Source organism: Aedes albopictus, chromosome 3, assembly GCF_035046485.1.
Source record: "Aedes albopictus strain Foshan chromosome 3, AalbF5, whole genome shotgun sequence".
NCBI lineage: Eukaryota > Metazoa > Arthropoda > Insecta > Diptera > Culicidae > Aedes > Aedes albopictus.
Window position 1 is genome coordinate 348759408 of NC_085138.1, and position 27299 is coordinate 348786706.

A 27299-nucleotide genomic window follows, 5' to 3' on the forward strand; every position below is an offset into this window, starting at 1 on the left:
TGATTATCTCACCATACAAAAATCCAGCTCACTACTTCAATCTAGTACTTCACTGATTGCCTCCTATTCCTGAAGGAATTCTTGGAGAAATCCCGGAAGGAATCGTTAGAGTAATTTCCGGAGGAAGCCCTGATGGAATTCCTAAAAGAATTTCTGGAGGAATTTCTGGAGGAACCCATGGAGGCATTCATAAAGAAATCCTTGGAAGAACTCCTGCAGAAACCCCTGGTGAAATAATTTGAGTTATTTCTGAAAGAATCCGTGAAGGAATTCCAGGATGAATCCCTGAAGAAAATATAGAGAAATCCCTGAAGGCGTTCCTAAAGGAGTCCTTGGAAGACTTCCTGGAGGAATCCGTAGAGGAATTTCTGGAGGAATTCTTGGAGAAATCTCGGAAGGAATCCCTGGAGTTAAACCTGGAGTAATTTCCGGAGGAAACCCTGGAGGAATTCCTGGAAGAAATTCTGGAGGAATCCGCGGAGGCATTCGAAAGAAATCCTTGGACGATCTCCTGCAGAAATCCCTGGTGGGATTCTTCGAGTTATTTCTGATGGAATTCCAGGATGAATCCCTGGAGGAATTTTAGGAGGAATCCCTGAAGGAATTTATGGAGAAATCCCTGAAGGCTTTATAAAAGAAGCCCTCGGAAGACTTCCTGGAGGAATCCGTGGAGAAATTTCTGGAGGACTCTCTATGGGAATTTCTAAAGGAATTCCAGGGGAAATCCCGGAAGGAATCCTTGGAGTAATTTCCGGAGGAATCCCAGGAGAAATTCCTGAAAGAATTTCTAGAGGAATTTCTGGAGGAATCCGTGGAGGCATTCTAGGGGAATTCCTGAAGGCATTCCAGGGGAATTCCTGGAGAAATTCCTGGAGAAATCCCGGAAGGAATTCCTGGAGGATTCTCTGGAGTTATCCCTGTAGTAATTTGCGGAGGAATTCCTGAAGGAATCTTTTAGGGAATTCCTGGAGGAAACCCTGGAAAAAAATCTTCGAGGAATCCCTGTAGGAATTCCTGGAAGTATTGTTGAAGGAATTTCTGGATGATTTTTTGAGAAATTTGAGAAAAAATGTAGGAGGAATTCTAGGAGAAATTCCTAAATGATTTTCTAGAGGAATCCCTGGAGGAATCCCTGGACCTAATCTATGGAATCCCTGGAAGATTTTTGGAAACGAATACCTGGAGGAATTTTCTGGAGGTTTCCCTGGAGGAATCCCTGGAGGCATCTTGGAGGAATTTCTGGATGAATTTCTGGCGGAATTCTTGGAGGATCTTTGTAGATTGCAACAGGAATTCAGAGAGATTTTTTTGACTAGGAATTTCGACCTAATCTATGGAATCTTCTTTTATTCTAGCATCTCATATTGTCCAAAATTAAAATTCTTTCACAAAGATATTCATTTTTGCCTTTCTTGTACACCAAGGTGTACCGAAAGGCTATATGTTCACTCCAAAAAAGAAAACTGAATAGAGCCCCCGGAGGGGTCAAGTCTTATCTACCAATCGACTCAACTAGACGAGTTGAGATGACGTCTGTGTGTATGTATGTGTGTGTGTATGTGTGTGTGTATGTGTACAAAAAGGTCACCTCATTTTTAGATAGTAAATACGAACCGATTTCAACGACTGATGGTTTATTCGACGTTGTATATTGTCCCATTGTTTCCTATTGAAAATGGTCGAGATCGGTTCAGCCGTTCCGGAGTTATGGCCATTTAGGTGTTCCGCACCGGTACTCCAGGAAGCGGCCAGATATGAAAATGCAACAAACCGATGCATGCGACCCATCAAACCACGGCATTTTCGATTATCTGTTGAACGGTAAGCAGGAAAATAGTCGCAAACTATATCTGAACCGGTAGCATTCCGGAACCGGTTCCGGGTGTCCCGCCGGAAGTGGTCAAATATTAAAGTGAACCAAACTTATACATGCGACACATCAAATCGTGGCCTTTTCGATAACCTAAGTGTACGGTTAGCAAGAAAATAGGCTAAGCCCACATTAGAAACTACTGATAGTGTTTCGAAATCGGTTCCAGGTGTCTCGCCGAAAGTGGCCGAATATTAAACAGAACCAATCCAATATTCGCGACAAAAAGCCATTTGATTTTAGGTTTCCTGATGGACGGTTACCAAGAAAAAATATCTCAGATCATACTTGGGGAAACTCTGGCGTTCGATTTGAATAGGTTGTTTGTTTGCTGAGATTCCTATGCAGTTTTCATCTATTCAAATCGAACGCCAGAACTAGTAGTGTCCCGGAATCGGTTCCGAAGGGAACCGAACCCCATGCATGCGACACATCAAATGACGGCTTTTTCGATAACCTGATGAACGGCTTTCAAGAAAATCACCTCAGATTACGTTAGAGACCACTGGTAGTGTCCCACAACCGGTTACTGGTGTCCCGCCGGAATTGGTCAAATGTAAAAATGAAACAAGTAAATGTTCCATAACTGGTTTAGGGTGTCCCACCGGAAGTGAACAAATATAAAAGTGAACCAAACTCATGCTTGCGGTACATCAAATCGTTTTTTTGTCAGTAACCTGATGGATGGATAATAAGAAAATAGGCGCAGTTCACATAAGTTACTACCAGTAGTGTTGCTAGTTCCGGGAAACCTGATGAACAGTTTTGCATAAGCTCAAATCACATTTATAGGTACCGGTGGTGTTTCGGAATCATTTCCGGGTGTCCCGTCGAAAGAGGCCAAATATAAAGTATGCCAAACTTATGCATGAGACACATCAAATCGTGACATTTCGATAAGCTAATGAACGGTTAGCAAGAAAATATGCTCAGACTGCATAAGAGGCTACCGGTGGCGTTTCAGAAGCAGCGTTGGGTGCTTCAGCAGAAATACGAAAGTGAACAAAATCAATGCAAGTGATAGATATGTGTAAGAGAACCAAAAACCTAAAAAAAAACTAGAGCGATCTCATCAAATCACACCATTTTAGATTCCTGAGATGAAAATATATAGTAGGATGGGCCAACGTTGTATGGAAAAAATCAAATTCAAGCGCATCAGCCCCGAAGTTTTTTTTTAAATCCCCTTTTGCGTCTAAAATTACTGCGCAAAATTTTGATGCGACTGAAGGGCAAGCTCTGTAATGTGGTTGAAATTTGAATGGGATTTACTATTGGCCATTCAAATTACTACATTACAAATTTTACATGAATGTTGTAACCAATGACCATAAAATATAGACTAAAGTGTGTAAAAATTGCTTTGTGGAAGAGCTCAAAGCGATCTGTGAAAAAAAGGTAAATCCTAGCTTGTAAATGTCATCTTGGTATGGATCGGCCTCCAGTGAAGGTGGTCAAGCAGTCAACAGAGAGGACTGATATTTTCAGCTCTGCCTATACGTTGAACATTACGTCGGAGTAGGGGTGGTGGGGGTAAAATGGACAGGGTACAGTTTCATGGCTTTTATTGTTTTTCAAAATGTTTTAACGATTGGAGCTTATGCCTAAGCATGAATCATTGATATGTTTATCAAATTTTATCAGGGTCGAGATAATGACTCGATATTAAAGTTTCGCATTGCCTTGAAATCATCACCATGCTTAGTATTCGCTTAACCCGATTTTGTCATCAAAAATTCTATAAATATTAAAATTTATGCATAAAATTACACTTTTAGGAAATAATCATATGGTAAGTATGGAGGCGTTTTCTTATAATAAATCAACTTTAAAGTGAAATAATTAAAAAAAATATAGAAAAGTTGTAAAAGTTTTGCATAGTTTTTGGCATTCTGGGGTGGTTTATTTAGGTGGAAAACATATTTTCAGCACTTACAAAGGCATTTCACTGACTGATCTATTTCACCCCGAAAGTACAATTATTTTTGCATCGAATGATATTGCAGTAAAAGTCGTACATGTTCTTGTTAAACTCGATAAATATTGAAAAATTAGGTGCCAAAACTGAGAAAAGTGATCAATTTCGACCAAAATCACGGTTCGCAACGGCGGCAGAATGTACAAAACCAATAGGAAGCAATCAGTGAAGTACTAGATTGAAAGTAGTGAGCTGGATTTTTGTATGGTGAGATGATCAGTTCTCCGTTTTTGCAATGAAATGGTGCAAACAGCGTGGGTTATATGATTCCTTGCCTAATTTGATGCTGTTTGAGCAAAAGTTTGGGTAACTGTGTTGTTGAAGTTGCAAGAAATAAATAATACAACAACACAGTTACCCAAACTTTTGCTCAAACAGCATCAAATTAGGCAAGAAATCATATAACCCACGCTGTTTGCACCATTTCATTGCAGAAACGGAGAACTGATCATCTCACCATACAAAAATCCAGCTCACTACTTTCAATCTAGTACTTCACTGATTGCTTCCTATTGAGAGTATTAGACTTTTCGGCACCTACATCCATTTCAGCCCAAGTATCAAAGCTCGCACCGAAACACCAAGTCCTGGACCATGTAGCCTTATCCAATTCATCTGAAGTATAATTCATCCCCGGCTACGTAGCGGCTACTGACAGCTCTTTGAACTTCCGATCATCAAACGCGGCCCGGCCCGGCTCTTCGGAAAGCATCAATTCATTTTCCTGCTGCCGTACTAGGATTCGGTCCATTGTGGGTGGTTAATAGCATCACCCGCCGGTTGTAGTACTTACCTACCCAGAAGATAGATGTTGGATCGAGCTGCATCAACACCCAAAGGAGGAACAAGTCAATCTCTTTATTGCCAGCCACCCGTCTTGTTTCCATTCTCTTGCTGGTGCCTTTGGGGGGCTCCCTCTTGCCCTCCTGGCCCATGCTCGGAAGATATTCTTCCAACAAATGCGAATATGGATTTATTCTGTTGCTACGCTCGTCGTTTCCTAGAAGTGGGAGGTTGTTGGAGCTTTCAAAATGCAACCGATGATAGGTGCTCGGACTGATGTACAGTACACTGAAGCAAATCCTTAACATCAGATAAATCGAATCTCAGTTGTAAGTGCTCATTTATTTTAATCGTAAAGTAGTGGAATGTTCAATCCCTTTTCAACGCGATTCAGATGAAAACAAATCCATTTATAGAATATTCATTCCCATTCCACCCAATGTTTTACTCCAGTGCAAACCGAAATCATTCTCAGGGGTGCCCCACTGCTGTTTGGCTTTCCAGGCACGGTGCATTAGCCTAGCCGTAGGATACTTCTGGTGCTGGTTGTAAATCGCTCCTTGAAAATATTTGACAATGATGCGTAAAATTTAACGACCTGTCGTTAAGCTGCAGCGGCTAACGAGGGCAAGAGAGAGTGAGAAAGAGACAGAAAGAGAGTAACAGAGCATTGTTGGAAAAACGTTACATGGACCCATTTCGAAGTGATAGCTTACACATAGGCGGTAGCAGTCATCGAGAAAGGGTGTTTTGTGCAAATTAATAATAGAGACGGTAAAAAATCAACCAACATCTGGACAATTTTCACAAAATCAGTCATATCTCAGAAATGGAGGAAAACCATATCTTGAAAATTGCATAGAATATAGCTTATGTTTTCATAAGAACTTTTCCGGACTTCCTAAATAGTTTTTCCGACTTTTCCAACCGATTTTCCTCAACAGTGGAAAATTTTGTGGAAATAACACGGTTACCCAAAGTTTTGCTCAAATTAGGCAAGGAATCATGATACCCACGCTTTATGGGCCATTTCATTGCAGAAACGGAGATTTGACCTTCTCACCATACAAAAATTCAACTCATTACTTCAATTCTAGTACTTCACCAATTTCGTCATATTTCTGAAGAAGAGACATGGTGGAGCCTCGTGGCCGTGCGGTTAGCGTCACCAAGCGTATAAGCGCATCATGCCATGGGGTGAGGGTTCGATTCCCGCTCCGAGTGATGAAACTTTTCGCAAGAAATGTTTCTTCCTCGTATCCACTGGTGCTCGTAACGTGTGTCGTGTCCGTTGTCTAGTGTTGAGTTTCGTTCAGTCTGTACAGCGTCTGAAGGAACCAAGAAATTTGATTTTGGGGAATCCCGGAAGATATCCAGCTAACACTCCTGGTGAAATCTAAGGAAACAAATCCTGGAGGAGTTCCAGAAGGAACTATGGGAGAGGAGAGAGTGTTCGCGGAATTCTAAGAGATCCTGGAGGAATCCTGGTAGGAGTGAAAGGAAGGATCCTGAAAAAGTTCCTGGAGGAGTTCTGGGAAAAAATCCTGGATAAATCCCAGAAGGAACTCCTCGAGGAATCCTAGAAGTAACTACTGGAGGGGTTTTGAAGGAAACCCAGAATGAACTCCTGAAGAAAACCATGGATTAACTCATAGAAAAACGTTAAAAAAACTCCTGGAGAAATCTTAGAAGGAACTTTTGGATGAATTAGAAGGAATTCAGGCAGGAATTCTTGTGGGGATCTCTGAAGGGCCCAGCCAACCACATATCGTAAATCATTGTATTTCGTATATTTTAATATATTGAATCAGAATTTTATAATAATATGTATATTTGTTGACAATGATTGCGTAAAATGACATTTCATGCCAAATTAAATTTCAATTGCGATTTTGTTTCATATAATCGTCTCCGATCATAAAAGTTGCGAGATACTATCGGTAGGATCGCACAGAATCGGATAGAATCGTGAAAGAAACATACATTCTTAGTGTCAAGGTGCAAGTTCGCTAGCATCGTATATATGATTTCTTTGAATCGTGGAAATCGTCGCTTCACATCGTACATGAATCTGCTAAATCGAGCTTGCTACCTAAAAGTATGATCAAAATCGGTGAAATCGTATACAACTATTACAATGTTGTATATTGATCGTTTGCGTCACACTTGCGTCGTATACGAAGTGAACGAAATCGTAGAAATCGTATATTCATTTTTACAGTCGCATATGATTGTTGCTGCACTTTTAATAGTCGAATTTCAATCTCGGAAGTCGTAAATGGTTTTGTTTACATATTTGTATGATGGAAAAAAAGAAAAAATGGTATTCATCACAAATTTGTATTTTTGTTGTTGTTGACACATTCCAACCACGGTAGCAATAATTTCGACCAAATATATAGGTTTTCATACTATTTATATACAGCAGATAACTTACAATAAGTGATGAATAGTTTCCAAGAACGATGTCAATTCCGGGCCTCTTGCACGGCACCACTTTTAGTACCACTCAATGCACAACAACAACGCTCCCACCACAAGTCTCGCACCGTACCATACTAATTTTTATTCATTTTATGTCATTCCCTTTGAACTCTCTATTTCCAACTTGGCAATATAGCCAACAGAGATAACGCGCAGTTCTCAATCAAAGGACCTAAGTTCGATTACCACTGAACACCAATCATATTTTGCTACTTGAAAATGAGACAATTATGCAGGTGAAGTTTAAGTGTACACCCAATTCTCCCCTTATAAAAAGAGTAAAGTGGGGAAAAGTACGTTTTGAATTTTTCAAGCTTAATCCAAACTGTTTCTTCCGGGTGTCCACCCGAGCAAAGGCGGATATCCAAATGATAACAAGTTCTGTTACCTGGTTATCATTCGTTTGATAATTGAGTTTGTTATCATTTAGGTTGAATTAAGAGCCAACATAACAAAAATGATAACTCAAATTTACTCCACCAATACTAAAATGATAAGAAATTGTGTTATCATTGAGTTCAAGTTGATAACTAATTGTGTTATACACTATTTTATTCAATATTACATTTAGTTATCAACATGAAAAAATACAGCTAATTGATAACAGGTTTTATTATCATTTAGTTATCATTCAGGGCTATTTTATCGACCAAAATTGTAAAAATCTACTTTACCAACATAGTTAGCAACTGAAAAAAGTTTCTTATAATTATAACCCATGTTTTCAACTATTGCGCCCACTGGGTCTCGAACCCTGATCGAGTGATTACCGGTCGCAGCCGATAGCACCTATACCAACGGGACTCAGTGAGAAGGAGAGTAGTTGAAGGCTACGCTTTCGTACTGCAGTCGCATTGAAGATGGAAAGCGGAATCTATTTTTAGATTCGAGGTCCATCAGACCCTCAGTTTTGGGAAAACTTTGAAATGTGCATTTGGAAACTGATAACATATTTTGTTATCATTTAGTATTTTTATGTTATCGCGACAGACCAAAATTATTGATAACTAAAATTGTTATCATTTGATTATCATCAATTGGAAAAGATGATAACAAAAATAACAAAATGATAATACCGATAACATAGTTTGTTATCAAAGTGATATCACTTAGTTATCCGCCTTTGCTCGGGCAGCTAGTTCAAAACCTTTATAAATCAAAGTCTTCCACTTTAAAAATTGTTTAATTCATTACGATTTTGTAAAGTTTTGAAAAAGTATTGGTGTCGAACCAAACAACATAATACAGGGTGTAAGGTTCCTGAGTGCAAACTTTTTAAAGGGTGATAGAGGACCATAAATAGTGAAAAAAATTGTTCTACGCATATGGTCAAATCTCAACCGTTACGTAGTTACTGAACTCCCCATGTTTTTGACTAGTGTTGCCTTAACTGGCTATAACTTTAAAATGGTCAAACTAATCGCAGTTTTTTTTACCCTTATTCGAAAGATTATTGAATTTCCAATGAAATGGCATCTTTGAACCGATTGGTTTAGTTAAATAACTAAGTTTTCTAGAGCAAATAGCTCAAAAGTAGTGTGTTTTAATTTGTTTTTGTCTATTATCTTTGAAAAATGTGTAATAATTTTAAATTCTTTCTTTGGCAAAGTTGGGGCCCCCGTTTTACTCTACAATTCGTTCTTTGACATCAAACTTCTATCTCTTATCGTTTTCCTGCAATTTAGATTTAAACGTTGCATTTCAGATCATAAATTTGCAATTGTCATGGTAAGCCCTTTTTTGCGCACTGTGCCGTACATTTAAATCAAAATTGCAAGAAAACGATAAGGGTTAGAAGTTTGGCGTTAAAGAACGAATTGTAGAGTGGAACAGGGGCCACAACTTTGCCAAAGAAAGAATTTTAATTCATTACGCATGTTTCAAAGATAATTGACATAAACAAATTAAAACACGTTATTTTTAGTTATTTTGCTCTAGAAAACTTAATTCAATAATCTTTCGAATAAGAGTGAAAAAACTGCGATAAGTTTGACCATTTTAAAGTTATAGCCAGTTAAGGCAATAAGAGTCAAAAACATGGGGAGTTCAATAACTACGTAACGGTTGAGATTTGACCACATGCGTAGAACAATTTTTTTCACCATTTATGGTCCTCTATCACCCTTTAAAAAGTTTGCACTCAGGAACCTAACGCCCTGTATAAAAATAATTATAAAATACATAAAAAAACTCAGAGTAGTGTTTTGTTGTAGTGATGTTGGAACAACTCTTTTGTACCACCTATCAAAGTTTACTTTCACACATTTTCTTCAACTGTGAAATAGTTGATTGGTATAAGAGGCTTCCCAATAGGATGGCCCACACTTATATGAAAAACCAAAATTTCGAAAAATACCAAGTCTTACCCCCTAAATCAGTTGTTTAAGACTCCCAGAAGCTACGCTCAAAATTTGAGCTAAATCATTCAAGCCTAAGGGGGCGCTCAAAGGGCTTGAAACTAACTTGGGAAAACATGGCCAAATGTTTGCAGAAATCTTAAGTATATCATTTTTGCCGCTAGGTGGAGCTATAAGCATTTAATGATTAAATCCTTTGTTTTTCTTGTAGATGACTATACAACAAAAAACTTTGTCGAAGACCCCAAAGTGATCCTGTAAAAAAAGTTATACCCTAGGGAAAGTGAGGATAAACTTAATTGGTGTTTTTCCAGTACATGGAAGAAGGAATAATTTCAATAATGAAATCTCAACACTCCGCACGGTGTCAAAATTTCGATTATTATCGAACATTCATGTACCTCTGATTTTCCTTCGAAAATGATTTGTTTTTGGCCTATATATTCATAATCGGGAAACTAGAAAATATTTCATCGGCGAAAAAGTTTCCATACATTTTGTATGGGACGTTTTTTGGGCTAAAATAGTAATTATTGATTTTTAGTACGGAAAATAGCCAAAAACTCAGCTAACTCAAATTTTCCCCGATAGAATATTTTCAAATTTTGCATTTATACATTATAGCCAAAATTCTAACATTCCATGAAGAAAAATCCGAGGTACATGAAAGTTCGATAATAATCAAAATTTTGACACCGTGCGGAATATTGAGATTTCATTATTGAAATTATTCCTTCTTCCATGTACTGGAAAAACAACAATTAAGTGTACCCTCACTTTCCCTAGGGTATAACTTTATTACCAGGCGTCGAATCACTATGCGGTCTTCGACAAAGTTGTTCGGCATATAGTCACCTACAATAACACCAAAAGGTTTAATTGTTGTTACAGTGCCCCCTAGCGGCAAAAGTCGAATACTTAAGATTTCTGCATACATTTGGCCAAATTTTTCGATATAAACTTCAAGCCTGTTGAGCGCCCCCTTAGTCTTAACCGATTTAGCTCAAATTTTGAACGTAACTTCTGGGAGTTCAAAACAACTGATTTAGGAAGTAAGACTTTGAATTTTTGAAAATTCTTGATTTTCATATAAGTTTGGGCCACCTTACTTCCCAATTGTCTTTTGCATCTATACAGGGTGTTAGGTTCCTGAGTGCAAACTTTTTAAAGGGTGATAGAGGACCATAAATGGAGAAAAAAATTGTTCTACGCATATGGTCAAATCTCAACCGTTACGTAGTTATTGAACTTCCCATGTTTATGACTCTTGTTGCCATAACTGGCAATAACTTGAAAATGGTCAAACTTATTGCAGTTTTTTTACCCTTATTCGAAAGATTATTGAATTTTCTAGCAAATGGCATTTTTGAATCGATTGGTTTAGTTAAATAACTAAGCTTTCTACAGCAAAATAGCTAAAAATGGTGTATTTTTATTGGTTTTTGCAAATTATCTTTTAAACATGCGTAATAAATTAAAATTCTTTCTTTGGAAAAGTTGTGGCCCCTGTTACACTCTACAATTCGTTCTTTGACACTAAACTTCTATCTCTTATCGTTTTGTTTTTTTTTTTTTACTTATTCGTTTATTTGGAAGGCTCGGGCGCCACATGAGCATAACTGAGCCGAAATCTTTTGTTTTTTTGTTTTTTTACAATGATTTTACATTTTACAATTTATTACTGCCTTAAGCTATGTTAGTTTGGGAAGCCGAAGTACTCGCGGCTGTTTCGAGGTTAAGGATTGAGAAAAAAAAATAAAATTGGGAAGGAGGGATTTATGGGTTTAAAACTAAATTATTTGCTAACTTATACTAAAACATTGATGGGACAAATTGTCCATATCTGTAACGGAACCAAAAAAAAAAGGACTTTATCGGTAGAAAACGACAAGAAGAGGACAAACGGAAGGGGGGTGACGACAGACAGGGGCGAACAACAAAACCAAAAGGCGGACAACGAAAACAAGGAACGTACTACATCAAACTCTGACATCAACACGTTTCAAAAACTGGTAAATCAGGTTCATGTATTCCAAATCAAGTCCTGCCAACACTTCTCTAACGGGTTTCTGTTGTTTTCCTCGGACCCGGAGAATTTCATGCAGCTCAGATCTGACCTCACGATACTCATTGCATCCCCACACGACATGTTCGATATCCTGGTAAGCTACGCTACAGACACAGAGATTGCTTTCTGAGAGCCCAATACGGAAGGTATGTGCATTCAACAAATAGTGGTTGGACATCAGCCGACACATTACACGAATGAAATCACGGCCTAGATCCAACCCTTTGAACCATGGCTTCTTCGACACCTGTGGAATGATGGAGTGCAACCATCTACCCATCTCTCCATCTCTCCATTTGTGTTGCCAGCTGATCAAGGTCTCCTGACGGGCCAATGCAAAAAATTCGTCGAAGGCGATTTGACGCTCGTAAATATCGCCTCCGCTAGCGCCCACCTTAGCCAGAGAGTCCGCTTTCTCATTGCCCGGAATTGAGCAATGTGAAGGGACCCAAGCTATGGTGATGATGTATGAGCGTTTGGACAAAGCACTCAAGACTTGGCGTATTCCATTCAGGAAGTACGCTGAGTGCTTCATCGGTTTCATTGACCGAACAGCCTCCAGAGAGCTTAGACTGTCGGTAAAAATGAAGTAGTGCTCAGGTGGGAGAGTGCGAATGTACTCTAAGGTGTAGTATATAGCCGCTAGCTCAGCAATGTATACCGAACATGGCTTTTGAAGCATGTAGGTGGCGCTATGAAATTCGTTGTAGACACCGAAACCACTCGAATCATCGGTTTTCGAACCGTCTGTGAAGAACTGTCTGTCCCCGCTAACATGCCCGAACTTACTTGCAAAGATCTGTGGAATACCTACGGAACGAAAAGATTCCGGAATACCGGTGTTCTCATCCTTCATAGAGAGATCAAAATCCACTGAGGAGCTGTCGAAGTTTGAGAAGTTGTCACGATTGGTGTTAACCGGAGATGGGCTTACCTCCAGCGTCATGTACCAGTAGTACACACTCATAAAACGAGTTTGAGGGTTCTGTTCGAGCAGCTTTTCGAAATTTTCTATGACCAATGGATTCACAACCTCGCATCGGATGAGGAACCGGAACGATAACTCCGCAAAGCGGTCTGTCAGAGGCTGTACACCAGCGAGTACCTCTAAACTCATAGTGTGAGTTGAGTTCATGCAACCTAACGCGATCCGAAGACAACGGTACTGAACCCGTTGAAGCTTCAGCAAGTGTGTTTTCGCCGCGGATTGAAAACAGAAGCTACCGTATTCTAAAACCGACAGAATGGTTGTTTGGTACAGCCTGATCAGATCTTCCGGATGTGCTCCCCACCATGTTCCGGTAATAGTTCGCATAAAGTTGATTCGCTTTTGGCATTTCTGTATCAGATACACAATGTGCTTCCCCCAGGTGCATTTGGAGTCGAACCAGACGCCGAGATATTGAGAAGACATGCTATGAGTGATTGTCTTACCCATCAGATGGAGCGGAAACTTTGCCGGTTTGTGTTTTTTAGAAAAGACAACCATCTCAGTTTTCTCCGGAGAGAATTCGATACCCAGCTTGAGAGCCCAAGTAGACAAATTGTCCAAAGTATCCTGTAGTGGTCCTTGCAGATCGACTGCTATTGATCCCGTTATAGAAACAACACAGTCATCCGCAAGCTGTCTTAACGTGCAATTTTCCATGAGACAATCATCTATGTCTCTAACATAAAAATTGTAAAGAAGGGGGCTTAGACATGAACCCTGGGGGAGACCCATGTAGCTAATTCGTGAAACTGTCAAGTCGCCATGAGTAAAACTCATCTGCTTCTCAAACAGCAAATTATACAAAAAGTTGTTCAAAATTGGTGAAAGGCCACTTTCGTGTAGTTTGTCGGAGAGAACATCTACACAAACTGAATCAAAAGCTCCCTTAATATCCAAAAACACTGAGCCCATTTGCTGCTTTTGAGCAAAGGCAAGCTGAATTTCTGAAGTAAGCAACGCAAGACAGTCGTTCGTTCCTTTGCCTCTGCGGAAACCAAATTGTGTATCAGACAACATGCCATTCGATTCAACCCATTTGTCCAGTCGAAAGAGAATCATCTTCTCTAACAACTTCCGCAGACAAGACAACATCGCGATTGGACGGTACGAATTATGATCCGACGCGGGTTTCCCGGGTTTTTGAATAGCTATCACTCTCACTTGCCTCCAATCATCCGGAATGAAGTTGTTATCCAGGAACTGATTGAACAAGTTCAACAAGCGCCTCTTAGCGACGTCGGGGAGGTTTTTAAGCAAGTTGAACTTAATTCGATCCATTCCTGGAGCGGAATTGTTACATGAAAGAAGAGCAAGTGAGAATTCAACCATCGAAAACGGCCTATCCATGTCGCCCCTATCCTCGGAAACATCCCGAATTATTCGCTCCACGGGTACGGAATCTGGACAAACTTTTTTTGCGAACTTGAGAATCCACCGAGGAGAGCTTTCTCGATCCTCGTTTACCGACGACGCGTTACGCATTCTTCTCCCGACGTTCCAAAGAGTTCTCATTGATGTCTCGCGCGATAAACCCTCGACGAACCGACGCCAGTAACCGCTTTTCTTCGCCTTGATCAAGTTCTTGAACTTGCTTTCAAGGGAAACGTACCGCTTAAAGTTTTCGACCGAAACGTATTTCCGAAACTCTTTGAACGCAGCGGATTTCTCGCGATAGATTTCTGTACACTCGCTATCCCACCACGGATTGGGGGGTTTCCTGCGAGCCGAAGGACCTGGAACTGGCCGACGTTGTGCCTGCAGCGCGCTACTGATGATCAGTTCTGATAGAAACTGATACTCTTCCCGCGGTGGAAGAATTTCTACCGATTGCTCACCGTCGATAATTGCTTCCGCGTACTTTCCCCAGTCAATGTGTTTCGTGAGGTCGTAGGAAATGTCAATAGATGGAGGTTGACGTGAACCATTGGAAATAGAAACAACGATCGGAAGGTGATCACTACCATGGGGATCCTGGATAACCTTCCATGTACACTCCAGCGATAGTGAGCTCGAACAGATTGAGAGGTCTAATCGGCTGTCTCTAGGACTGCCATCTTTAGCTGGAGGTGCCACTCGCGTAACTTCTCCGGTGTTCAAAATTGTCATGTTGAAGTCGTCGCAGAGGTCATATATCAAAGTTGAACGGCTGTCATCGTACAGTTCCCCCCAGCCTGTACCATGGGAGTTGAAATCTCCCATGAGCAGCCGTGGCTCAGGCATAACCGAGCAGATGTGGGCGAGATCCCTGCGAGATATCGCAGTTCTCGGTGGAAGATATATGGAGGCAACACTGAGGGTTTTACCTCGGATTGTCACCTCACATGCGACGGCTTCGATGCCTGTCATCGGTTGAAAATCGACTCTGTAAAATGAGTGCTGCTTTTTGATCCCTAAAAGCACCCCTCCGTACGAGTCGGACCGATCAAGACGGATAATGTTGAAATCGGAAAAAGGTAAGGTTACATCGGGTGTCAACCATGTTTCGGATAGCGCAAAAACATCGCATTGTAAATTGTTAATTAAAAATTTGAAAGAGTCTAATTTTGGTACGATACTACGACAGTTCCAGTGTAGCACAGAAATCATATCTTCGACCTCGGTGGTTAAATTAGCCATCGAAAGATACGAATGTCGCAAGGAGGGGCATTTTAGAAGCCAACTGCTTCAAAAGAGGAGACACACAAGGAAGAAGTGCTTTGACAATGCTCTTCACTGAGTCAGAAGCATTAAAGAAGTTAAGGACGATGTCTACGATGCCAGAGAGCGTAAACAATGGTGCACCCTGAGGTTGCTCCTGGTGCTCCGAATGCTGTCCCTCTGGCTGAGAAGTCGAAAAAATTGGTACATCTGGGATTTTTGATGTTCCCGGGAGCGAAGGAAAGTCTCGTTCATCTTGGATTTTGAATCCAGGAGGTGAACGTTTGTTACCTTTTTTAACACTCTTAGAATTTGTCACGGTGGGTTGGGGGTCACTGCTAGGCAGATTCCGAGGTTTTTTGGTGGGTCTCTGGAGCCTCACCCGTTTCCTCGTTTCACCCTTAAAAACAAAGGGAACCCCGTCCCCGACCTCAGAGTCAGAGACGAGTAGATGTTGCGTGATTCAACGACCGGAGCAGCTTTTCTCAGCATTTCGGCGTAGCTTCGCCTTGAACGCTGCTGCAACGATCGTTTCTGATGTTGTTTTCGCTGTATGTACTTCGGGCAAACATTGAGATCGTGTGGACGGTCGCTACCACAATAAACACACTTGGGCGGCGTTTTACACGCACCGTCCACATGTCTCTCCCCGCATGTTGCACAGCGAGGTTTATTGCTGCAGTACTGGGCGGTGTGGCCCAGCTGCTTGCAATTGATGCAATTCATTACCTTCGGTACATACAGCCTCACAGGTAGCCGAAGTTTGCCAATCACCAGCAGATCTGGTAATGCAGATCCGGAGAAGGTCACAGAAAATTCTTCAGATGGTGTGTAAACCTTCTTCTCGCCCTCCTGGGATACCGAATGCAGTTGCCGGCAATCCAGTATCTGGACAGGAGGTAGAGAAGGGTTATGGAAACGACCACAGCCTTGCATGATCGTTTCGCAGGTCAAAGATGCGTCGGCGACCTTCCCCGAAATCTCTACCTGAGCGCTTGGAACGTACACTTGATACTCAAGTGTAAACAACTCGCAGGCCACAATCTCATTAGCGTGCTTTCGGTCGCCTACTGTCACCCGAAGCTTAGCTGTACCGACCATGTCAATGGAGACAACGGAAGAATACCGCTTAGTCAGATCCTTGCTGATTTGAACGGTGTTCAAACGTTTGCCTTTGGGTCGGAAGAAAACAACATATGGCCCGCCAAAGTCGGGAGGGTAGGCCTTGAGGCGGGGGGACGTCGAAACAGATTTACCGTTGGTGTCCATTGGAGAAGCACCAGGGTGAAGGGGGGCAAAGGGGTTAGCATTTAAATCGCCTTGTTGGCTCGAGCAATCCGATGCCAATAACAAAGCTTCGTTGATGCGGTACGTCGTACCCCCGCCATCGTCATCATCGCCCATTGTGGCAGCTAACTACCACCACGGGGCACTCAAAAATCTTAAACTAACACTTATCACGGGGACGAAATAATAAAAAAAAAACAAGGGACAAAATTAACTGTACAGGGAAAGTGAGGAAAAAAAACTGCTTATATACCAAATTAAATCTAATCAAAGAGTCAGTGGAGAGGGGAGAACAACGAGGGGTAACTTTGAATACTTAGCTTTGTGCTCTGTTTTGCCACAGGCTCGACGACGACAGGTCCAAGCGATGGGATCGCCCGCACTGGGAGGAGGCGAGCGGTGTGCGGCGGTTGAACGCTCTCTGCTCTTCTCTCGGTGGGCTGCTGCTGTCGACGACGATGAGCTTGGGTACTCACTGGAAGAAGCCGATCACGGCCGCGCGAGCGGCGCGGTATGCGGGGGGTGCTGCACTGCTGTGCTCGATAATCGGTCAATGCGCCACGTGATATAATGAAAACGTGAACTTTACTCAAACTAAACGAACTTTTGCGGCAAAAATTGTGGCCTCGCCAACCGCACGCGTCCCACTAGGGATGATTACTTAATAAACTTAATCACTCGGAAACACTAGCACGAAAATAGCCACCGAACTGGAGACAAACCGGACGAACGAAAAGTTGCGACTGTCTCGAACGAACGCTCGCCAAAGAGTGTTATCGTTTTGTTGCAATTTCGATTTTAACATTGCATTTCAGATCATAAATTTGCAACTGTCATGGAAAGCACTTTTTTGCGCATTGTGCCGAACATTTAAATCAAAATTGCAAGAAAACGATAAGAGCTAGAAGTTTGGTGTCAAAGAACGAATTGTAGAGTGTAACAGGGGCCACAACTTTTCCAAAGAAATAATTTTAATTTATTACGCATGTTTCAAAGATAATTGACAAATACCAATAAAAATACATTATTTTTAGCTATTTTGCTCTAGAAAACTTAGTTATTTAACTAAACCAATCGATTCAAAGATGCCATTTGTTAGAAAATTTAATAATCTTTCGAATAAGGGTAAAAAAACTTCGATAAGTTTGACCATTTTCAAGTTATTGCCAGTTATGGCAATAAGAGTCAAAAACATGGGAAGTTTAATAACTACGTAACGGTTGAGATATGACCATATGCGTAGAACAATTTTTTTCTCCATTTATGGTCCTCTATCACCCTTTAAAAAGTTTGCACTCAGGAACCTAACACCCTGTATACTAAAAAAAACTTTAAGAAACTTGTTTAGTCGGTGATATTTAGAGGAAGGTGGGGCGACCTCAGCTGAATATTCCAATATTTTCAAAAAAAAAAAACTGCAGCGGATGAAAACAGTTGAACACCATGTTAAGATTATTTGTTCATATTCTTAAGCTACAACTATGCCAAACAAAATCTTTTCTATTTTAAGCTATCATTTTGCTATCATCATCATTTTATGTCGGAAGTGTGTGAAATAATTTAAATGTATTTTCATCAATATACCATCCTTAATTTGAGAAAAAAAAAAACAACGAAACACGCAAAACATATAACTAGAATTCAAAATGCTGCGAAACATTCCTATTTTCCAAATTTCTTCTTTAGTCCGATTAACCCTTTATAAGGCAGTGGCAACTATATTGCCACCTTATACACATATTTTTTTCTGCTCGTTTAGAAAATTTTTACAACTTCTGTTTTAACTGATGGACACATTAGACCTTTGTGATCACTTACGATTTTTGTTGAGCCATAACAAATACGAATGGGCTTTTTTAGAACAAAATGTCTGTCCAAAAACTGCCATTTTTGAGTGCATAAAGGTTTATAAGCTCGAACTTCTGTTGTGGTGAGCGAAGTGAAAATCAAATGATGGGCAATAAAAGGCCTACCCAACTAACAATCACTCATTTTACAAGCACCTTTACGACGAATTAATTCAGCACGATGCTGAATAACATTTGGATAATTTTCAAGCACAACCTTTGTTCGGGTTTTGTTCACACAAATTTGGAGAAACTATAAAGCATAGTGTTGTGTACCAACTGAACTGTTTGTTGTTAAATCGTTTTACAACTATATAGTAAAACTGTTATTCAGCTTCAGCAAAAATGATTAAAAATATAAAAAAATGTAATTTTTTTTATTTCCACGAGAGTTTATGATTTGAACTTAACAGCATTAATGCTGTAAACAAATATTGTGAAATAATAACTACATATAAATTTACCTGAATCCAGATTCGAACTCGAGACTCGTCGATTGCCAGTCGCATGCCTTCCTATCTGCGCCATCCTAGAGATGATGAAATGCAGTGCTCAAATCAAAGCATAAACTTCCCGTGGTTTAATAATGATCAGACTTCGACTCCTATTCAGCAGTGGTGAATTAGCACAACGTTATGGTTAACGACTGAACAACAGATTAATTCAGCTGTTGATCAGTAAAAACACGTATTTTTCATCTTGTACTCTGAGTCGAAGTATGATGAAACGAAAGCGCTTATTTGACTTGAGAAAAACACATTATACAAATACATGTCCTAATTTGTACATGAACTTAACAAGAAGCAGAAAAAAGTCTTGTTAAACTATGTTATAAAGGAATTACTGCGAGTCGAATAAAAATCTTATTAAACGTTTGAAAAGTGTTTCAAATTATCATTGATAACACCAATACGAAAAGTTGAATATTTTCTACTTTTTCAACTGAAATAGCATTTGTACAGTAATGTGTACAGCATAATTTTAGTTCAGCTATAATTACTATTATAAAGCAACAATTCAGCATGCATGCTTGTTTGCGGCTGGCGATTGTTAGTTGGGATATGTTCCTTATACATGTGGACAATATTTCAACTTGATTGCCTTATTACTTTTAGGAACTCAGCCTTTTGAGAAACTGTACTATTATAAATGGGCATGTACTAAAATTGTCATATCGTCCAAAATGATTGACCAATCGAGTTCAAATCCACACATGTAACTCATAAATATTGGGGCAATAACTTATCAAAAGATCAGCATGATTGATGAACGCATCACAAAATAACAACATTTTAAACTTTGTTGACAAAAAGTTGAAATTTAGACCAATTTTTTTCATACAAAATCGACCATCGAATTTTTTGAAAATAAAATCGTTTTTGTTCATTACACCACATGTACTTTATACATATTCCAATGTAGAACGAGTGTATTCCGTGCCTGGTTTTCTCGGCCTTATAAAGGGTTAACGGAGTCCTAAAATGCCCAATACTGCCTATGGCCATCAGTCAGTGAACCATCCGGAAACAACCGGTCAGCCGGTGGCTCGTGGCTATCATAAAATTCCGTTCCATTCCGCTGAAGAACTGTCGGTTTTTTGTGTCGCGATGTGCTCGTCACCCGTGTTCGCCGGTCGCTCTTAATGCCAGATGGAGCTATTTATTAGCCTTATTTTATGGGCAATCCGAGAATTTCGCTCGCTTCCTGGCATCGAAAATGAGCGAGCAGCTGCCGCCCGGGCAGGATGAAAGTCCTTAATGCCCCACTTCCTGGGACACACCCCACTCACCCTGAGTCCGGACCTACCTTAAGACTGTGGAATCCGATGGCGGCTCCGACGGTCAGGATCGAGAAGAACAGGAACAGCACGAAGGCCGACACTTGGGAAATTCCGAGAAAGTTGAACACACCGGAGCAAACAATGGCGGCGGCGTGGCAGCCGATGATTGGAACCAGCAGACGATCGACGAGGTCCCACGGGATCTGCCGCGGGGTGGTTTCAATCAGGACCGAACCGTGGCGGGACATACGCCGCTTGACGGCCGGCGCTTTCGGGATGGCCGAGCCGGCGGATTGCTGTAGGTTGGGAGGGAGGGGGGTAGAGGTTAATAAATCTGTACTGCGGATAACTATCAACTAATAAGCAGCGTAAACAGAAAGGAGAGGTTTGGCTGGAAAGTAATCAGTTGTATAAACAATACATCCACCCAAACATGTTACGTCAGTACTATGAGTTACAACACAAGTATGTACCTAAGACCACGGATAAATATTTTTTATTTAGTTTGGGTAATGTTGGATCAGGTTTGTTTTTAGTAACTATAGCACTTTATAAAATGCAACAATTGCTGCAGTTGCGGCCAATTAAAGCATGGGGGTAATCCTCTCTGAAACCAATCTGGAATTTCAATTATTTTTTTCTTATACGTTAGAATATGATAAATGGCGACGAAATCCAAGGTGGCTGCCAAAAATTTTCTACTATAAATGAAAGTCCTGTACTTTCCATTAAGGTGGCCCACACTTATATGAAAAACAAACATTTTGAAAAATGCCAAGTCTTACCCTCTGAATCAGTTGTTTTGATCTCCCAGAAGCTACGTTCAAAATTTGAGCAAAATCGATAAAGCCTAGAGGGGCGCTCAACAAGTCTGAAGTTTGTATGGGAAATCTTGGCCAAATGTATGCAGAAATCTTAAGTTTTCGAATTTTGCCGCTAGGTGGCGTTGTTAGCGTTAAATATTCAAACCCTTTGTTATTTTTGTAGGTGACTATATGCAAAACAACTTTGTCGAAGACTGCAAAGTGATCCAACGTCTGTGAAAAAAGTTATACCCTCGGTAAATAGAATATTTGTAGCTAACAAAACAAGAAATCTTTGGATCATTTTCTGCAGGAATATTTAAGAAAACAAATATTTCAACATATTGGTACTCGTATATTTGAAACATTTTTGCAGGAATTTTTGGCGGATTTTTTGTAATTCCCTGACTGAATTCCTAGCACTTCTCCCGAAAATATTGGTGGAAAAATACTGTAAGAAGTATTTAAAAGAAATATTGAAGGTGTCTTTCTATGAATTCTAAAAGACATATTTTTACAAAAAAAAAATACAAAACCTTGAAAAAAAAAAACAAATTGAATCTCTGAGGTTGTAATTCACTTGAAGGTACTCAACTGTCTCTATAATTATGTACATTCCCAACAAAAATGACAAAAGCGATTAAACAATAAAAAATAATTGGAGCTTTTCTTTAGTAATTATGATTTGAAAAAAAAAAATGGTTTTAACTGAAATATCAAAACAAATTTCAAAAGGAAAAGGTTATGGAGAGAGTATCCATGTTTTATCTTGTCCGTTTTTATATCCCATTTCTCGTTCAGATAGCTCGCCTAATATTTATCGCCGTTCATCTGTCAAATCTCTTCTCTTATTTTTTTTGTTTCTTCTTTCTAGTTTTTGTCGTACGTTCACGACTCTTTTGTCTGTTGTCTCTTGTCTCCTGTCTCTTGTCTCTTGTGTCTCTTGTGTCTCTTGTGTCTCTTGTGTCTCTTGTGTCTCTTGTGTCTCTTGTGTCTCTTGTGTCTCTTGTGTCTCTTGTGTCTCTTGTGTCTCTTGTGTCTCTTGTGTCTCTTGTGTCTCTTGTGTCTCTTGTGTCTCTTGTGTCTCTTGTGTCTCTTGTGTCTCTTGTGTCTCTTGTGTCTCTTGTGTCTCTTGTGTCTCTTGTGTCTCTTGTGTCTCTTGTGTCTCTTGTGTCTCTTGTGTCTCTTGTGTCTCTTGTGTCTCTTGTGTCTCTTGTGTCTCTTGTGTCTCTTGTGTCTCTTGTGTCTCTTGTGTCTCTTGTGTCTCTTGTGTCTCTTGTGTCTCTTGTGTCTCTTGTGTCTCTTGTGTCTCTTGTGTCTCTTGTGTCTCTTGTGTCTCTTGTGTCTCTTGTGTCTCTTGTGTCTCTTGTGTCTCTTGCTTCTCTTGTCTCTTGTCTCTTGTCTCTTGTCTCTTGTCCCTTGTCTCTTGTGTCTCTTGTGTCTCTTGTGTCTCTTGTGTCTCTTGTGTCTCTTGTGTCTCTTGTGTCTCTTGTGTCTCTTGTGTCTCTTGTGTCTCTTGTGTCTCTTGTGGCTCTTGTGGCTCTTGTGTCTCTTGTGTCTCTTGTGTCTCTTGTGTCTCTTGTGTCTCTTGTGTCTCTTGTGTCTCTTGTGTCTCTTGTGTCTCTTGTGTTATTTGTGTCTCTTGTGTCTCTTGTGTCTCTTATGTCTCTTATGTCTCTTGTGTCTCTTGCGTCTCTTGTGTCTCTTGTGTCTCTTGTGTCTCTTGTGTCTCTTGTGTCTCTTGTGTCTCTTGTGTCTCTTGTGTCTCTTGTGTCTCTTGTGTCTCTTGTGTCTCTTGTGTCTCTTGTGTCTCTTGTGTCTCTTGTGTCTCTTGTGTCTCTTGTGTCTCTTGTGTCTCTTGTGTCTCTTGTGTCTCTTGTGTCTCTTGTGTCTCTTGTGTCTCTTGTGTCTCTTGTGTCTCTTGTGTCTCTTGTGTCTCTTGTGTCTCTTGTGTCTCTTGTGTCTCTTGTGTCTCTTGTGTCTCTTGTGTCTCTTGTGTCTCTTGTGGCTCTTGTGTCTCTTGTGTCTCTTGTGTCTCTTGTGTCTCTTGTGTCTCTTGTGTCTCTTGTGTCTCTTGTGTCTCTTGTGTCTCTTGTGTCTCTTGTGTCTCTTGTGTCTCTTGTGTCTCTTGTGTCTCTTGTGTCTCTTGTGTCTCTTGTGTCTCTTGTGTCTCTTGTGTCTCTTGTGTCTCTTGTGTCTCTTGTGTCTCTTGTGTCTCTTGTGTCTCTTGTGTCTCTTGTGTCTCTTGTGTCTCTTGTGTCTCTTGTGTCTCTTGTGTCTCTTGTGTCTCTTGTGTCTCTTGTGTCTCTTGTGTCTCTTGTCTCTTGTCTCTTGTCTCTTGTCTCTTGTCTCCTGTCTCTTGTCTCTTGAATTGTCTCTTATTTTACTGAATTAACAAGCTGATTTATTTCATTCCAAAATGATAATATTCACCATTTTCAAAGCGCATTAATTTTATGTTTCTGCAACCCCAAAATTCACTGTAAAATTGAATGCGCATAGGCCTACCACCACAATAACTACTAAAATATTACTTTGAAATGATCGCTTCCTTTTTACGAATTATGTATCCTCCTGAACTTTACGTGCCATCGAAGATGTTTCTCTGCATCTTGAGCTGTCATAGTTTTCGTTGAAAAAAAAAAGACAACAACAATCATCATAACCTCTTTTCGAGAATGGAAAATTTTTCAACTAGGTTTTAAGACAGTTTTATTGCTACTATTGTTGTGGTTTGCAAAACCTCTCCGACAGTGGTCCACTTAGCCAGAAGATGCTCTTAAAGAGGTTATCAAGAGATTTTGATGTATTGTGCCTTGCAAGATAAATCCGCAAAACGCGTTAGTCTTCTTCTTTTCCATCAAGTTGCAAAAATATGACCGCACCACTATAAGCGACCTGATGGTCAGAAATTCTACATGCGGCGCTTATATCAAATCCACATGAGGCTGCGGCGATATGGCCGCGAGGAGATGCACGCGATAGAGACACAATGTGGAAATGAAAAAGATGAAGCCGTATCCCCCAGCAGCATCACTAAATAACATCCCGATTATTAAACACAAAGCCGACGAGGTGATGCGTATGCATATTGCATATAAGTGAATCAATGTCGCGATAAATATGATTACGATTTCTGGCCACCTGCGTTGCCATTGTGTTAGCTTTTGTTTTGATATGAACGGTTTGAAGGCTGCTGCGATGCTGCTGGGTGGGTGACAGTATCTGTTCGATTTTGACATTGCGTCTGTATCGCGGGAATCTCCTCGCGGGCATATCGCCGCCGCCCAATGTGGATTTATTATGAGCGCCGCAATATAAATCAGATTTATTGCAAGTTTTGTAAAATTTGTCATGAAGATCTCTTATAGAGCCGAACAAAACTTAAAATGTTTCTTGGGTTGTCTCTTGTCTCTTGTCTCTTGTCTCTTGTCTCTTGTCTCTTGTCTCTTGTCTCTTGTCTCTTGTCTCTTGTCTCTTGTCTCTTGTCTCTTGTCTCTTGTCTCTTGTCTCTTGTCTCTTGTCTCTTGTCTCTTGTCTCTTTTCTCTTGTCTCTTGTCTCTTGTCTCTTGTCTGACTTGGTTTGATCACCGCGATACGTTATATGCTTAGTTAGATTGGCTATTTTCGGTGAAATGATCAACAAACAGCATTATTTGCGTAACGCGTTTCGGTCTACTACTCTTCGACCATCATCAGACGCCTAAAAAACATTTATTTGTTACAAACATTCTTCACACACAAACAGACCATTCAGCAAACAACACTTACATTTAGCTGATTTACTTCACAATTACGTCAGATGATTAATACTAATTTTTCTTATGGTCAATTTTCTCTATATATATATTCCACTACCCCCTCTAGTCTACGATACAAGTTTCTCTCATTCGTCATAGGGCAAACGAAGAGGATGTTGGAAGTGAGGGTTGCGGAGCACCAAAACGGCTGTAGGAAGAGAAACCGGAAGTCTGGCTTAGCAGTCCACATGATGGAGGAAGGACATGTGTTCGACTTCAACAAAACACGAATTCTGGATCGCATACAGGACCAGGCGACCAGATGTATTGCAGAGGTATTCCACATAAATAAACGAGGAGAAGCACACACGGTGAACCTACAGCTTGAGTTTGGGAATTTCAATTCAACGTACAACGGTCTGTTGGCGCAACTGAGAAAGCAACAATGAGAAATGACGTCAACCATGAGAGGATACGATGACGAATGAGAGAAACTTGTATCGTAGACTAGAGGGGGTAGTGGGATATATATAGAGAAAATTTACCATAAGAAAAATTAGTATTAATCATCTGACGTAATTGTGAAGTAAATCAGCTGAATGTAAGTGTTGTTTGCTGAATGGTCTGTTTGTGTGTGAAGACTGTTTGTAACAAATAAATGTTTTTAGGCGTCTGATGATGGTCGAAGAGTAGTAGACCGAAACGCGTTACGCAAATAATGCTGTTTGTTGATCATTTCACCGAAAATAGCCAATCTAACTAAGCATATATCTTGTCTCTTGTCTCTTGTCTCTTGTCTCTCGTCTCTCGCCTCTCGTCGCTTGCCCTTCATCATCCCGGTCTACACCCTAAAACGAAAGTACACAGCGAATGAGTAACTTGCGAAAAGACAAAGGATTTTTCACTCATATTTGCGTACGACTGGATCAGCACAAAAAATGTGCTGATCCGGTGTTACACAAATTTGCGTGAATTTTCACACAAGTTTGCATGAAATCTTTTGTCTTTTCGATCGCTGCGTGAAAGTTACTCCTTGCTCTGTGTACATTGATCTTTCCGTGTAAGTCGTTAGTTGTCTCTCTTCTCTGGTTTATTGTCTCACCTCTCACCTCTCCCATCTCTCGTATGTCATCCACCTTTAGAGCCTATCATTTCTCGTGTCTTGTGTCTAGTTTCTCGTCTTCTGTTTCTCGTCTCGTGAGTTTTAGCCATCGTTTATTTCGCTTTGTGCCTATTATCTCTTGAATTTTGCATATCGTGTCTCTTATTTCGTATTTCATATCTTGTCTCTCATATTGTATCTGATTTTTCCCTCGTCCCGTCTCTTATCTGTTGCATCTCACCTAGCGTCGCTCGACGCTTGTACTTCATCTTCCGTGTCAATCTTCTTGTTCCGTTCCGTTTGCCACCTGGTTTTACGTCACGTTTTATTAAAAAAAATCCTTGTGTGAATTTTTTCGTATAATGCCGAACGTATAAACTTTTGTTATTTTAAGCTTTCTACATACCCTCAAGACTGTGTTTCATTCATGCATAAAGAAAAGTTAAGATATGAAATTTTAGTTTGTGAAACGTGTTTATACATTCCACTATTCCAACACGTATTTGACCGATGTTTATTTACTTAATGAATAATAGAAACCTGGTATAAAATCGTGGATTATTCTGGTATTTTAATAAGGCAACTGCAGAAACACATATATGAATATGATATGTTACTTACCCTTCGTTGGCTCTGCATTATTAAATCTCTCGATTCCGAAAGTTATTTAGTTCGTTGAATTCAACAAAATTAAAAAAATAATCACAATCAGCACTGATTACTGTAAAAATACAATTAATTTTGATCTTCGTTTACTTCACTGATTTTACACGTCAAACGCGTCACTTATTGCATAAAAAACATCGACCAACTTCCTCCACCACACTATTTCACACTCATTCAATCATTCTATCGTACATCCTGGGAGGGGGTTCAAGGAAAAGTGAAAATTCAATAAACATAAACACTGAGCCGATCAACCAAATGGGAAACGATTTTTCTACCCAGATGGAAGGCTAATTAATTTATTGAAATTTATTGCTGGGCTCGGCTAGGACGGCAGCTTTCCTCCCACCACCCGAAGTGGGAGACGTCTTCCTTCTTGGAAAAGTTAGCTAGAGCTAGACATGAGCTGTCCGGGGGATGAGACTCGTCGGGTACACAGTAGCAGCTATAGTTGACTAGTTGTTAGATTGTGCAGAAAGCATTGATAGAGTTCCTGTAATTGCCCCTGGGTAGTGGTGATAGGAGGAGGTAGGAATATCGGTTCCCAGCTATTGAATCAGTTACGTCGAACATTAATAATGGAAATATTTAAATTTTAATTAATTCCAGATTATTTGCCACACTGGGGGTGCTTGCCAGCTTTAAGTGCGGTTGATGAGGTGGAAACAATTAACCGTACAGCTGGGAGATGCATAGAGCTAATTAATAGGTCGATAGGCAATGACGAGAGGGCGTTCATTATTTATGAAAATAATGTTTACCATTTAGTGATGATTTAATATTTGATGAAGGCTTCGAATTCATTCAATAACACTTTATCGAGGGTTGTATTAAAATAAAATATTGCAGGATTTTATTCAGAATAACACTTCGGAGTTTGTCCAAAGTAGATTTGATCAAATATTT

The 27299-nt window shown here is 40.2% G+C and overlaps 1 protein-coding gene across 2 annotated transcripts in view; it reads right to left on the reverse strand.

Annotated features, from left to right (window-relative positions):
* LOC109432643 (D-beta-hydroxybutyrate dehydrogenase, mitochondrial) overlaps window positions 1-27299 on the reverse strand; it is a 573848-nt gene that overhangs the window by 513974 nt on the left and 32575 nt on the right. For both annotated transcript variants that reach the window (XM_062855210.1, XM_062855211.1), the window contains exons 2-3: window positions 26349-26448; window positions 20109-20378 (exon numbers count right to left, since the gene is read on the reverse strand). In XM_062855210.1, coding sequence (XP_062711194.1) covers window positions 20109-20378; window positions 26349-26366 — 288 coding nt within the window. In that variant the 5' untranslated portion in view covers window positions 26367-26448. The remainder of the gene's footprint in view (window positions 1-20108; window positions 20379-26348; window positions 26449-27299) is intronic.